We start from the raw sequence: 12,521 nt of genomic DNA, 5'->3' as shown, positions 1-12,521 counted from the left end.
GTTGCTTGAGCAACATGGGCTCCAATTTTCCATTCCTATCATCTCTATTCATGTTATGATTGATGCAGGTCATCGCTGCGTTTGCCCCCTGTCGCCTACAGATGTGTGTATCAGATCATTTCCTCCCTCTCTTCTGAGGGAAGAAATCGTCGGACGCACCAACAGTGTGAGCCTGATCTGAGTCGGTCAAGTTCGGCTGTGTGTCGTCGGCTGGGGGTTGTGGAGCACCGACCGGGCGACCAGCATCTAAAGCCGCCCTGTTACTGTTACACACGTGCACTATGCTATTGATTTACTCCTTTCATCCCCCCCTCTGTCTCTCGCTCTTTCATTTGTCCCTCATTCAGAGTAAGATGACATAGCAACACACTGGGACACGCAAAACCAAACTCTGACTTGGACTGCGGTACGCTGTTGTCTGTGTAAAAACAGTTGCTTTCCATCAGCATTATATTCTGCACTGTATATATAACACAATGTACAAACTCAATACATAGACCTACGGGTAACCATACACACATCCCCCCCCCGCCCACACACACACACACAACACACACATCCCATCACAGTGAGAGCATAGAGAAGAGAAATTCAAAGCAAGAGGCTTGATCAATCATCCGGGCCCCCTTGCGATCGATGCTCATAGAAATTTCATGAACTTTAAACTGTGATTGACAGACAGACAGACAGACTGGCCCCAGACAGATATGGCCTCTTTAAAGTGGAGAGCCACCAGGGAAGATGAAAGGGCTTCTTCCCTCACCAAACACACACTTCTAATTAAGACTAAAACACTTTGGCGATATGGTAACAATTAGCCTGACTGATGTAGTCTATATGACTCCTATGACCTCCAGTGACCCCTGTCTGACACCACACTAGACCACATAGCTTTGAAGCGAGAGAAAAACGAAGACCACACCTGACCTTCAGAGGAAAGAGGGAATCTTTTAATGGGTACAGTACATTCGGAAAGTATTCAGACCCCTTGACTTTTTTCCACATTTTGTGGATTAAATTGTTTTTTCTTATCAATCTATACACAATATCCCATAACGACAAAGCATAAACTGTTTTTTTAGAAATGTTTGCTAATTTATTACAAATAAAAAATTGAAATTTACATAACTATTTAGACCCTAGTATTTTGTTGATGCACCTTCGGTTTCATCAGACCAGAGAATCTTGTTTCTCTGGTCTGAGAGTCCTAGAGGTGCCTTTCGGCAAACTGTCATGTGCTGTCATGTGCCTTTTACTTAGGAGTGGCTTCCGTCTGGCCCCTCTACCATAAAGGCCTGATTGGTGGAGTGCGGCAGAGATGGTTGTCCTTCTGGAAGGTTCCCCCATCTCCACAGAGGTACTCTGGAGCTCTGTCAGAGTGACCATCGGGTTCTTGGTCACCTCCCTGACCAAGGCCCTTCTCCCACTATTGCGCAGTTTGACTGGCCAGCTCTAGGAAGAATGTTGGTGGTTCAAAACTTCTTCCATTTAAGAATGATGGAGGCCACTGTGTTTCTGGGGACCTTCAATGCTGCAGAAGTTTTTTGGTACCCTTCCCCAGATCTGTTCCTTGACACAGTCCCTGTCTCGCAGGTCTACAGACACTTCTTGGCTTGATCACGGCTTGTTTTTTGCTCAAACATGCACTGTCAATTGTGGGACCTTATATAGACAGATGTGTGCATATCCAAATAATGTCCAATCAATTGAATTTACCACAGATGGACTCCAATCAAGTTGTAGAAACATCTCATGGATGATCAATGGAAACAGGAAGCACCTGCACCTGGATGCGCCTGCACCTCAATTTCGAGTCTCATAGCAAAGGGTCTGAATACTTATGTATATCAGGTATTTAATAAATGTGAAAACATTTCTAAAAACCTGTTTTTGTTATGTCATTATGGGGTATTGTGTGTAGATTGATGAGGAAAATGATTTTTTAATCAATTTAAGAATAAAACAAAATGTGGAAAAAGGGAAGGGTTCTAAATACTGAACTGTATTTTCAATGAAGGAGGCCTATCAGTTTAGCGCATTTTGTCTCCCTATGTCTCTGTAAATCCTACACTCGTGTCTGGATTCAGCCCCAAGTCAATGAGCACTTATCACATCCATTTAATGCTACAAGTGATGAAACTACACTTACTCTAGATTCCCCGGAAGTTACCGGTCTTTTATTAGACAGAACAGTGTTCTCCACTGAAGCAATTCCCCTCTCTTCCACAGAGACATGCCACATTTCATATATCAAAGACAGAGATCTCCTCGTCTTCAAGGAGGGGGACTATCAGAACTAATGTCAGATAATAAGCGTTTCTGTGGGGGGCCATTGTAGGCTGTGACTCAAAAAGAATAACTTCTCAGGTGTGTGTGAGGAGGGTATTTCGTTGAGCCACACACTTTCCCAGCCTTGTCACTCCAGTCTAATCAAGGCACCAAGGAGGTAATTATTCACTAGCTGATTAACATATCTCGCCGCTGAAGCGGATGCACACTCTAATCGCAGGGGTTGCGTCATTCTCAGCTCTCACAGGAGACGAGAGAGGCAACAGAAGGGAGTGGTTTGGGTTGCTGTCACCTCCACTTCTCTCCGTGCTCTAGAGGACAACCATCGATGTGATGTTCTTCTGTGTCTACGTGAAGAAACTAAATGTTTGATCCAACAGTGGTTCAGTGCAATACTGTAGGTACGGGGGGGGTATGTATGCTCAATCATGGGGAAATCTACTGTGTAACAAATATGGAAATATGGAAAACAATTAAAACACATGATTGTGTAAAAGTGTTCATTTTTCTTCCTATGCTGCACGCAAGTTGATACCACAGCATACGTGCGCATAATTACCTCCATGTGTTACAGTGAGAGTATTTAAACAATAAAAGTGCAGTAGTCAATTAGTCAGCGTACAGTGCTACAGAAAGAGATCACCGACAGGGCTGGGAAGGACCAACACACCACGTCGAGTAAGTCGAATCTTTTACAGAGGCTCAAATTCGACACTACGGGGAAGCCGAGGTATAACTCTCGCTCCTTTGTTACATGTTCACAAGACCTTCAGCATACCGTATGGAACATTTTGCTAATATGTTCCATGTGGCCAGCCCCTCTGTGTGTGTGTGTGTGTGTGTGTGTGAGAGCAGTAAGGTACAGTACAGAGTGGACCATTGTTTTTCTCCTCGCTGTGATAGGAACACTGGCCCTGCCCAACTCCAAGGCAATATGCCCTGAGAGAAAACAGCGACTGCCCATGCTGAAAACCTCTTAAGGGTTTAGCCTGGGAGGTAGTGGCCGCCAGGGTGCCAGGCCTCCTTTCACGCCACACAACAACCAGGTCCCAACAGCAGCTCCTGCTAGCCGTCTCTGCCATTGGCTAAATTCTTCTTTCCGAATGACCTCATCCGAACCAGCACTGGATTGCCACACGTCAGATTAACCCAAATAAAAGGCCATGTAGCTTGGACTGGCTTCTCACACCCCTTCACTCTAACACCCAACCTCTGGGTCACACGTCCTCTCCCTCTAGACAGATGTGTTTTGTTGTTTGGGGGGGATTTGGACAAGATGAGGCTTGCCACGAGAACCCCCTGAGGCTGCTGCCCCCCCCAGGCTAGTGAAATAGTAGTCACAGACTCAAACCATGCATCACACCATGAAATGGATCCGGCACAGCGCGTGTGTTGTACACTACACTGCCATCCACGAAGGACGGCATTCACTTCCTATGAATATTATCATCCGTGATGGCAGAGGAATTAGTAACAACACTATTAAAAATAGTACCATTTCCACGAGTAGTGGTAGTAGTACTAGATAGTAGTAGTAGTACTAGAAAGTAGTAGTAGTAGTAATGGTAGTGGTAGTAGTGTTAGCAGTAGTAATGGTGGTCCAGTAACAGCAGTGGTAGTAATAGTAGCAGTATCATCATTCCAGTATTTAGTGGGGTGGTGTTAAGGCAGGGTGGTGGTGGATCCATGCTGCCAGCCTCAGTGCTTGTAATGCATAGATCAATGTGGCCTATGGGGAAGGGGAATCGATGGGTGCTGAGTTATTGCAGTACTTGGCCACTGATTTTTAGAGAGCTGTGTTTTCCCAGGAAAGTCAATACCTCCAGGCTCCCCTCATTAATTTCACCCTCCCCTCCTCGAGCCGCACCTGGGGATATACAACCCCTGAGAGAGTCTGGAAGTCCGGGGGAGGGAGGGCGGGGAGAAGAGAGGGGGCAGAGAGGGAGAGGGAGGCTAGGGAAAGAGAAGGGTAAAGGAGGGGAGATGGAGAGAGAGGGGAAGATGGAGATGTGCAGTTGGCAATAAGAGGAAACTGCATGAATAAAAAGGAGAGAGAGAAGTGTGTGGGAGAGAAACCATCACATTTCTATTTGGATATCATGTGTGTGAGATATGGATTTCAAGTACTGCACAAGAGAAGGCTCAAATGAATGATTCTGACTGGAGGGCAAACAATCCAAGAAGCCACTGGTCTGTCTGTCTGTCTGTTTGGTTATAGGAGAAACCAGCACCTCTAATATCTGTCTAGACACTAGACCCAACTCTTTAGTTCCAATATCAAGGAGACCAATCTCTCACTGTCTCATAAGTCAATGTGGACCCAGACATATTAAGGCAGTGACAGAGTCAACATAGTCCTGCATGTCTCTGTAGGGTAGATAAGCTGCAGTCACATAGAAAGTGTCAGGTAACAGTGGAGTGCCCCGAGGAGCGCAATTCGCTCAGGTTCATTGTATTGCCATTCTAGCCCATGGCAACAGTTGTAATGCCTAGGATCAAAGCCCGGAGACACCGTTCTCCGCTACAGAGGGAAGAGAGAGAAAGAGGAGAACTTATCTAGGTCTCTTTTGTCTCCCTCGGCTGAGTTTAAAGGAATAAAACATTTAGACCCGTGTGTACCTCTGTCATAACACAACGTGTGGATCGCTCCCTCTTTCTTTGGCATGATATCAAACAAAATAAGGTGTTACCATTAGTTCAAACTTTTGGTGTGTCATCTCTACAACTCAGCTGATTTGCTACGCTACTCAACCGCTGTTTGATAGGAGAGGGCTATGTTTTTGTGGAGGGGACGCACTGAAAGACGAGCTCACTTGGGCATCTGGAAGTTCCCCAGAGGAAATGACATCATTGAGCCTGGATGCATTCTCTTTCCTGTTCAATTATACACAAGCTTGCCGATTTAGTATTTAAAAGCTTGCCTCATTTTGCATTCATGAAGAAGACACTCCTGGCACAATAAACACGCTCCAGAAATGAACGCAGACAATCTTGAAATATGTATGTGTAAATCAGATTAAATGTTGATGTGTGCACAATATGGGTCTCAATCTGGAGAGAAGAACTAGAGACTAATGAGACTTTTTTAAAAAAATTTTTTTTACAATATTATGGTGCAGGCACCTGTCTGTGTTAGGAATGGAGTCACCAGCGAAACACAGCCTTGTCGATTCGCTATCGATCAAGTCAAATAGTTTTTGTTTCATCATTTTTATCGACTTCAAATCATAAAACGCTCACCACATTTGAGTACTTCGGTGACCACGTAAAGTATTACAACTCCTTCCAGGGATCCACAACACGGGTTCTCGGCAGAACCCGTCCGTCCCTCGGCCTAATAGACGTACAGGACGAGGTAACAGGAGGTCTCGATTCACCACACCCGTCCATAAAAGCAATAACACCGAGCAGTTGTCAGTCATATCGTCAAACGGAATCAGGTATTAGCATTGCAAAAGGAACCGTAAGATGGGTTGGACGGCCCATTGTGAAGTTGTCTATTTGCTTCGCTCACACTTGCATGGGAACTAAGCGGTGCTTTGAACAGAGGGGAGAAGGCCGCAGCGATAAACCTGTGCTTAACAGAAAGCCTTAACACAGTCCCCTCTTTCATCGGGCAACACAGTGACATTTCCTTATCACACTAAACAGCCATCCATCTGACCTTTCTGCTACTTTGAATGGCATCTGGATATTCCGATGGAATAATCGGGAATAGTAAAGCGCTGATTTAAGGGAGCGATACTCCATTCTGGCGGCAGTCACGCCCGGCATAACAGTCTGGACATCAGACAAAGGCTTGAAGGATAACCTGGGGAAAAGCTCCGGCAAAAAAGACGGGTAGGACTCAATGCCCTTGCACAAGGGGAAATGTTTACCACCTTGAAAGGACAGAGGAGTACGGGGAATGTCGCCACCACTATATGTATGATAATATATAGCATGGAGAACAATAAACCCTATAGGAAGATGTGGTGACAGTCCCAATGCCCATTTTTTTAAAACTCAATATAATGGTTAACCTATGTACTAACGTTAATAAAAACAGACCTTCAGATGAAGTGATACCAAAGGGATTTAAAGGAGAGGAGAGGAGGAAGCAGAGAGATATAGAGAGAGAGTAAAACAGACCTTCAGATGAAGTGCTACCAAAGTGATTTAAAGGAGAGGAGAGGAGGAAGCAGAGAGATATAGAGAGAGGGTAAAACAGACCTTCAGATGAAGTGATACCAAAGGGATTTAAAGGAGAGGAGAGGAGGAAGCAGAGAGATATAGAGAGAGGGTAAAACAGACCTTCAGATGAAGTGCTACCAAAGTGATTTAAAGGAGAGGAGAGGAGGAAGCAGAGAGATATAGAGAGAGGGTAAAACAGACCTTCAGATGAAGTGATACCAAAGGGATTTAAAGGGGAGGAGAGGAGGAAGCAGAGAGATATAGAGAGAGGGTAAAACAGACCTTCAGATGAAGTGATACCAAAGGGATTTAAAGGGGAGGAGAGGAGGAAGCAGAGAGATATAGAGAGAGGGTAAAACAGATTTTAAAAAAGGAAGGAACGGTGATCTTACCGGTGTAGACAAAGCGTCCTGGTGCCCCTTTGCAGAACTGCTTGGATTTGTAAGAGAGCGTGACCTCCACGACCCCTGGGATGTGGCGAGGGGGCGTCTGGACCCGGATGGCGTGGGGCGTGATTAGCTGGAACACATCAACACGCACACTCGTTTAAACGCTAAGAGCAGAGTGCACTGTGGGAGGTATGGTCATTTCTTACTATACAATAGACGCACTTAAGTCTTAGTTTGATCTCAAAGGTGCATCTACAGCATCATCCACAACTCTGTCTAGCAAATTCAAATTTGATCATTTTAAAAGTAATTTAGAAGACAATAATATCTGGAGCAACTTCCAGTTCAGTCAGTACATATGGCCAAACGACGGAGCACAGTAAACCCAACCGAATACACACTGTCATGAACTATGTGTAAAGATTTCCAGATAGAGACTCTGTGGCATGGAGACTCTGTGTGCGTGTGTGTAGCTGGACCCACCTCACTCCAGACCAGCATCGTACCGAAGACCACCTGCAGTCCGTCAAAGAAGTTGTCTCCGATGATGATGACAGTGGCTCCCCCGGTCGTCCACCCCTCACTCGGGCTGATGGCTTTGATGCAAGGCGTAGCTGCTTCGGAAACACAGACAGCGGGAACGGGTATGACTTCTACTTACCAGGACCGTTTAAAATCCCCCAACTTGACGAACGGAGTGGTTACACTTTTTGGGCCACAAATGTGTTATATGCTCCGAGGAATGTTAAGTCACTGTCCGGGTTGCAATATGACTAATACAATGCAAGGGTAGCATTGACAAATGACATACAATTGATGTGTTTTTTCCCCCCAAACAGATGTCTAATTGCATACGGTCCTGCCGTCTGCGATGTCAATTAGCTCAGTCATCAAAAATGCAGTGTTATGATTTCATTTTTGTTTGATGGCGGAGGATCAATAAGCTCAACAGAAACATTACAGTGTCTCCTGCCTGGCCAGACTGTGTGTAGGCACAACAGAACGGAGACAGACAGGCTGACTAACCGGTCCTGTCTACAGGATATCTGGCCAAAACAGCCACTGCACTGCAAAAAAAAGGGGAAAGAGGCAAGTGATCAAAATAATGACTGTGGCTTGCGGTGGAGGTGGGATACATTTGCCACACAGTCTGCAAGCAGATCGCGTGTCTGTCAGAGACCGATACCGATCCAATTGATATTAGGCTGAGTTGAATAGCATAGGCCTACTGGTTCATGGTGTAAAGGTAGTCATTCTAACTGTGCCCTGGGAGTGGTGGAACAGTGTAGCCTTCTCAAATGTAAAGATGATCCCGAAAGAGGAGGCATGGGAAGCAGACTTTTAAGGCTCGAATGACAATTGAAGCCAGCAGATTATAAATGAGCGCAATGTGCTTCAACCAATGGGATACTGTTTGACAGAGTCTCTCACACCGTTTAACAGGAGTTTTCTTTTTGAGGGTGTTGTTGGAGAAGGGGCTTTTCCTCGGTAGCCTACTGTCATCGCTATTAATTCCCCCCCCCTGTCACAGCCGTAAACACACAGTCAAACTCTCACAAATGAATAAAACACAATGTTGTGAAACAGACTGTGGAAACTTTGTACATTTATCGGGGGGGCTTAGGGGGGATGGAACAAAGACAGGAGCAGATGTTGGCTTTATCGCCTCTGAAAACATCCCAATCTGTCTGAGATGAAAGACGGTGAGACTCCCTCAGTGGAGCCTTGACTTCAGTGATAGCCTTCTCGAGTCTGCATAGGGAGACAATGGCGCTCTGACTCCAGTCACACAATGGCACCGTACTGCTCTGCTCTGTTGCCGTCAGTGGCGACCACCCATGTGACTCTCTCTCTCCCAGTGTTCCTATGAATGCCTAAGTACTGTTTATCCAGTGTGTCCCAATGCTCTTGTCATTTGTCAACTCAGAAACTTGTAAGAAGTTAGGTCAAAGCGATAAGTTTAAGCGGTTTCCCTGTGCCTAGCCAGGTGCTAGGCCGCGTGGTCGCTAGGCAGGTAGGGGACAATGTTTTAATATTGCCGGTAAGAACAAGAGTACTATTCTTTCTCACAATATGGCACCATGTTACGTCATAACCGCAAACGGCGCGGCGAGGTAGATTTTACAGTGTGATTCTGGGGTGGTTTTTTTTTAGGGCTTTGGTCATAAAAAGGTTCCCAATTCAAAGAGGATGTCATCATCTTTTTCCCGACATAAGGATATGGTTTCATTTAGTCCAATAAAGAGGATGATGTAATTAAAAGTCAGTTGTTCAGTGGGGCAAAATAAAATGGCGCACCATCATTTTCACCACAGCCAAAGTTTTTAGACACTGGCACACAGGTGGCCAAAGACACCAAGATGCATTGAGGTTTTAGAGAAAGTGTCATGTTGTCTGTAAGTGTGAGGCAGTTGTACCTTCAGAGGGGTCCAGGCGTCGGGCCCTCCTGCCATGTTTGGAGTTGTTGTGGACAAACATGTTGTCGGAGACAGCAAGGACATGGCCATCCACGTTCACCGTAGTGGAGACCACCACCTGTGATGAGATAAACAGAGAACCTTAACGATATACTGTGTTTTCAATTCGTGTACCTGCATTGTGAGCCGAATGAGAAAATGTATGTTGTGTGGAACTATAGTGGCAGGTTTAACAATAAATATGGCCTTACCTGAAACCTTCTCATGTCTCGTGGGTTCCCTGCATTTTTCAAACAATTCTGATTGCACTTGAGGAAGAACTTCAGGAAGAATCTGTAAACACAAAAGAAAGAAAAAACATACATACTACATTAGAACTCTGTTTCATCAAGAGGTTTTAATCAAACACTGAAAACAGTTCATCACATTTGAATGTTGATTCAATTTTCAATGTGATGCATGCTGGGAGAAAAATAGTTAACACAATCAAATGCAACCATCAAACTATGGACATCTCGCTCAGTAAACATTTCAAAACACTTGAATAAAATCTAGAATTATTTGAATTATTTTGAAGCAATCATTTTCTTCATTTTTTTCTCTCTCAAATAAACACAAAATGACACTCCTTCTCCCTCCTGACTCATGGTGTCTCATTAGGGTTGGCTTTTGATTTGACCTTCTTTATGTCCAATCCTTTCTTTGTGTTAATTGACTGTTTTTACGGCAACAGAGGGGTATTGATTGGGAATGGATATCAACGAGGATGGGCCGTAATAACCCAGCCGTTGGAGCAAAGATTCCCAGCCATACAGTAAAAATGGATTGCCGTCTTAATGCATTTCCCACTGCCATGTAAACTCCGCACATCCATCTTCTGGACCAGAAGCCCCCTATTTTGATGGAGCGCTTTCTTTTTAATTGCCACATTATCACAATAATAATCCGGGCAGTTAACAACCGGCAAGGTCACAGACAGCCATGTCACATTAACCAAGGGATAACCTCGTCCAATGCAGCCACCCATTTTTTCCCCGTTGCAAAGGATGCTGGGAGTCTCCTGTCGCGGAGAGCAGCCCTTTCAGAGAGATATAAATGGTCGCTTTCTGAAGAGAGCATCGATTTCTCCCTAACAAGACAGTAACAATATATTTAAAACACACAGTGGTGAGCGAAGCGATTTTCTCATTGCTCAATCAAAATATATATCTAAACCGCCTCGAGTGGCCGTACAGTGATAAGCATAGAAAGAGAGAGGGGGAGTGTGAATTCAAAAGAGCCCTGTTGCGTAAATAAATATGCCCATTTTGTAATGACACATTGAACAAGAAAGAAATTGCTACTCTATTTAGCCGGTATTGACTGAAACTGGATCTGGGGTGCACTGTAGGCTACTAATGCCCTTTATGGCAATGGAATACAATAACATGGGGAACCCATCCCCAAGCCCAATTCATATGATATCAGAGTCCTTGGGAGGAGAGATATAGATCAATAGGGATTGAATTAAAACGCAGCTGGAGACAAGGGCCTGGTAAGCCAACCAGCCACGCCGATATTACAGCTACACTCTTTTTCCAATGGCGTTGAACCAGAGCAGAGCTCAGCCAAGCAAGCACACCAACTTGCAACACACAAAAAAAAATGAGAATCTGGGACATACCCTCCTAGAAACCCTGGGTAGAGCCAGTTCAGAGTTAAGATTCACCACAGCTTTCCAAAACGACAAGAAAACAGACAAAAAAAATAAAACACAAAAATAGGAATAGAGTGATGAGGGTGAGGTCTGTGGAGGGGGGAGCATGTGATGTTGTCTCGGCGGCCCCGGATCCTCCATCTGCCACTGGGCAGGAGTTGACAAGGAATGTACGATTCCAGGTCTCTTCATGGAAAAGAGGCACCAGATCAAAGCCTGGTTCCCTTTGGAATGGTTCTGATAGCAGCTCGGAAGCAAAGGGGGAAGTAGCTGCTTGTAGAAGATGACAGGACGGAGGTTGAATGTTGATCTCAACTTTGAGAAATGGGAGCGAGAGAAAAGGGGTTCGTTTTCAGGCCAGACTTGTGCTGTAAACTGTATTACTTCACAGCTGCACAATGATTTGGTCACTTGAAAAGGTTACCCGATCCCATCAGAAAACTCAACAGGTAACTTCACTTAGATTGAATGTATGAGATATATTTCTGTACATTTGGAGCCATTTCAATCCCTTGTTTATAAACCACCAGGGTTTTCATTATATCAGAAATAGAATGACTATACACCTGTTCCATTGGCCTATTTTAAGAGTATGAGCACTGAAAAGCCTTTTGAAACCAGTGTCATGCTTGAAACTTGCAGCGACTACTTTGTTGTAGCTTCCAAATTGGCAGAGAATTTTATACGAGACATATGATGGTGAAACATCATTATCACATCAGGAGAGACTAGAGTTAGTGGGAGAAAATGACTCTCAGGCTTTTGGCAGCTGCACCGCTCAGCACTGGGGCCCATCAAATTTTTTTTTTTTTTACAATGTTTTACCATATATTTAAGTTCAGATATTCCATAGTATGTTATACTATGCTATAACAGAAGCCATGGATTACAGGCAACATCCGCATTGAGCTAAAGGCTAGAGCTGCCGCTTTCAAGGAGCGGGACACTAATTCGGACGCTTACAAGAAATCTCGCTATGACCTCCGACGAACCATCAAACAGACAAAGAGTGAATACAGGACCAAAATAAAATGCTACTACACTGGCTCTGACGCTCGTTGATGTGGCAAGGCTTGCAAACGATCATGGATTACAAAGGGAAAACAAGCCGCTAGCTGTCCAGTGACGCGAGCCTACCAAACGAGCTGAATACCTTCTATGCTCGCTTTGAGGCAAGCAACACTGAAGCATGCATGAGAGCACCAGCTGTTCAGAACGACTGTGTGAACACGCTCTCCGTAGCCAATGTGAGTAAGACCTTTAAACAGGTTAATATTCACATGGCTGCAGGGCCAGACGGATCACCAGGACAAGTACTCAGAACATGCGCTGACCAGCTGGCAAGTGTCTCTTTACAGACATTTTCAACCTCTCCCTGAACCAGTAGACCCTCTACCGGAACGCCAAGTCTGGGACCAAAAAGCTCCCGAACAGCTTCTACCCCCAAGCCATGAGACAGCTAATCAAATGGCTACCCTGACTATTTTCATTGACCCACTTATTGATTTTTTTTGCACGGGCTGTATGCACACTCACTGGACTCTACCCACAAACTCA

General features: G+C 44.9%; 1 protein-coding gene across 8 annotated transcripts in view; it reads right to left on the bottom strand.

Annotated features, from left to right (window-relative positions):
• LOC115129485 (transcription factor COE3-like) overlaps positions 1-12,521 on the bottom strand; it is a 96,033-nt gene that overhangs the window by 25,354 nt on the left and 58,158 nt on the right. For 5 of the 8 annotated variants that reach the window (XM_029659879.2, XM_029659882.2, XM_029659884.2 and 2 more), the window contains exons 7-10: positions 9,520-9,601; positions 9,269-9,386; positions 7,335-7,468; positions 6,855-6,981 (exon numbers count right to left, since the gene is read on the bottom strand). In XM_029659879.2, the coding sequence (XP_029515739.1) occupies positions 6,855-6,981; positions 7,335-7,468; positions 9,269-9,386; positions 9,520-9,601 (461 nt within the window). The remainder of the gene's footprint in view (positions 1-6,854; positions 6,982-7,334; positions 7,469-9,268; positions 9,387-9,519; positions 9,602-12,521) is intronic. The other 3 variants (XM_029659881.2, XM_029659883.2, XM_029659887.2) reach the window with 1 other exon arrangement.

Source organism: Oncorhynchus nerka, linkage group LG5 (genome assembly GCF_034236695.1).
Source record: "Oncorhynchus nerka isolate Pitt River linkage group LG5, Oner_Uvic_2.0, whole genome shotgun sequence".
NCBI lineage: Eukaryota > Metazoa > Chordata > Actinopteri > Salmoniformes > Salmonidae > Oncorhynchus > Oncorhynchus nerka.
The sequence above is the reverse complement of the archived record's forward strand: the minus strand, read 5'-3'. Positions and strand labels throughout refer to the sequence as shown.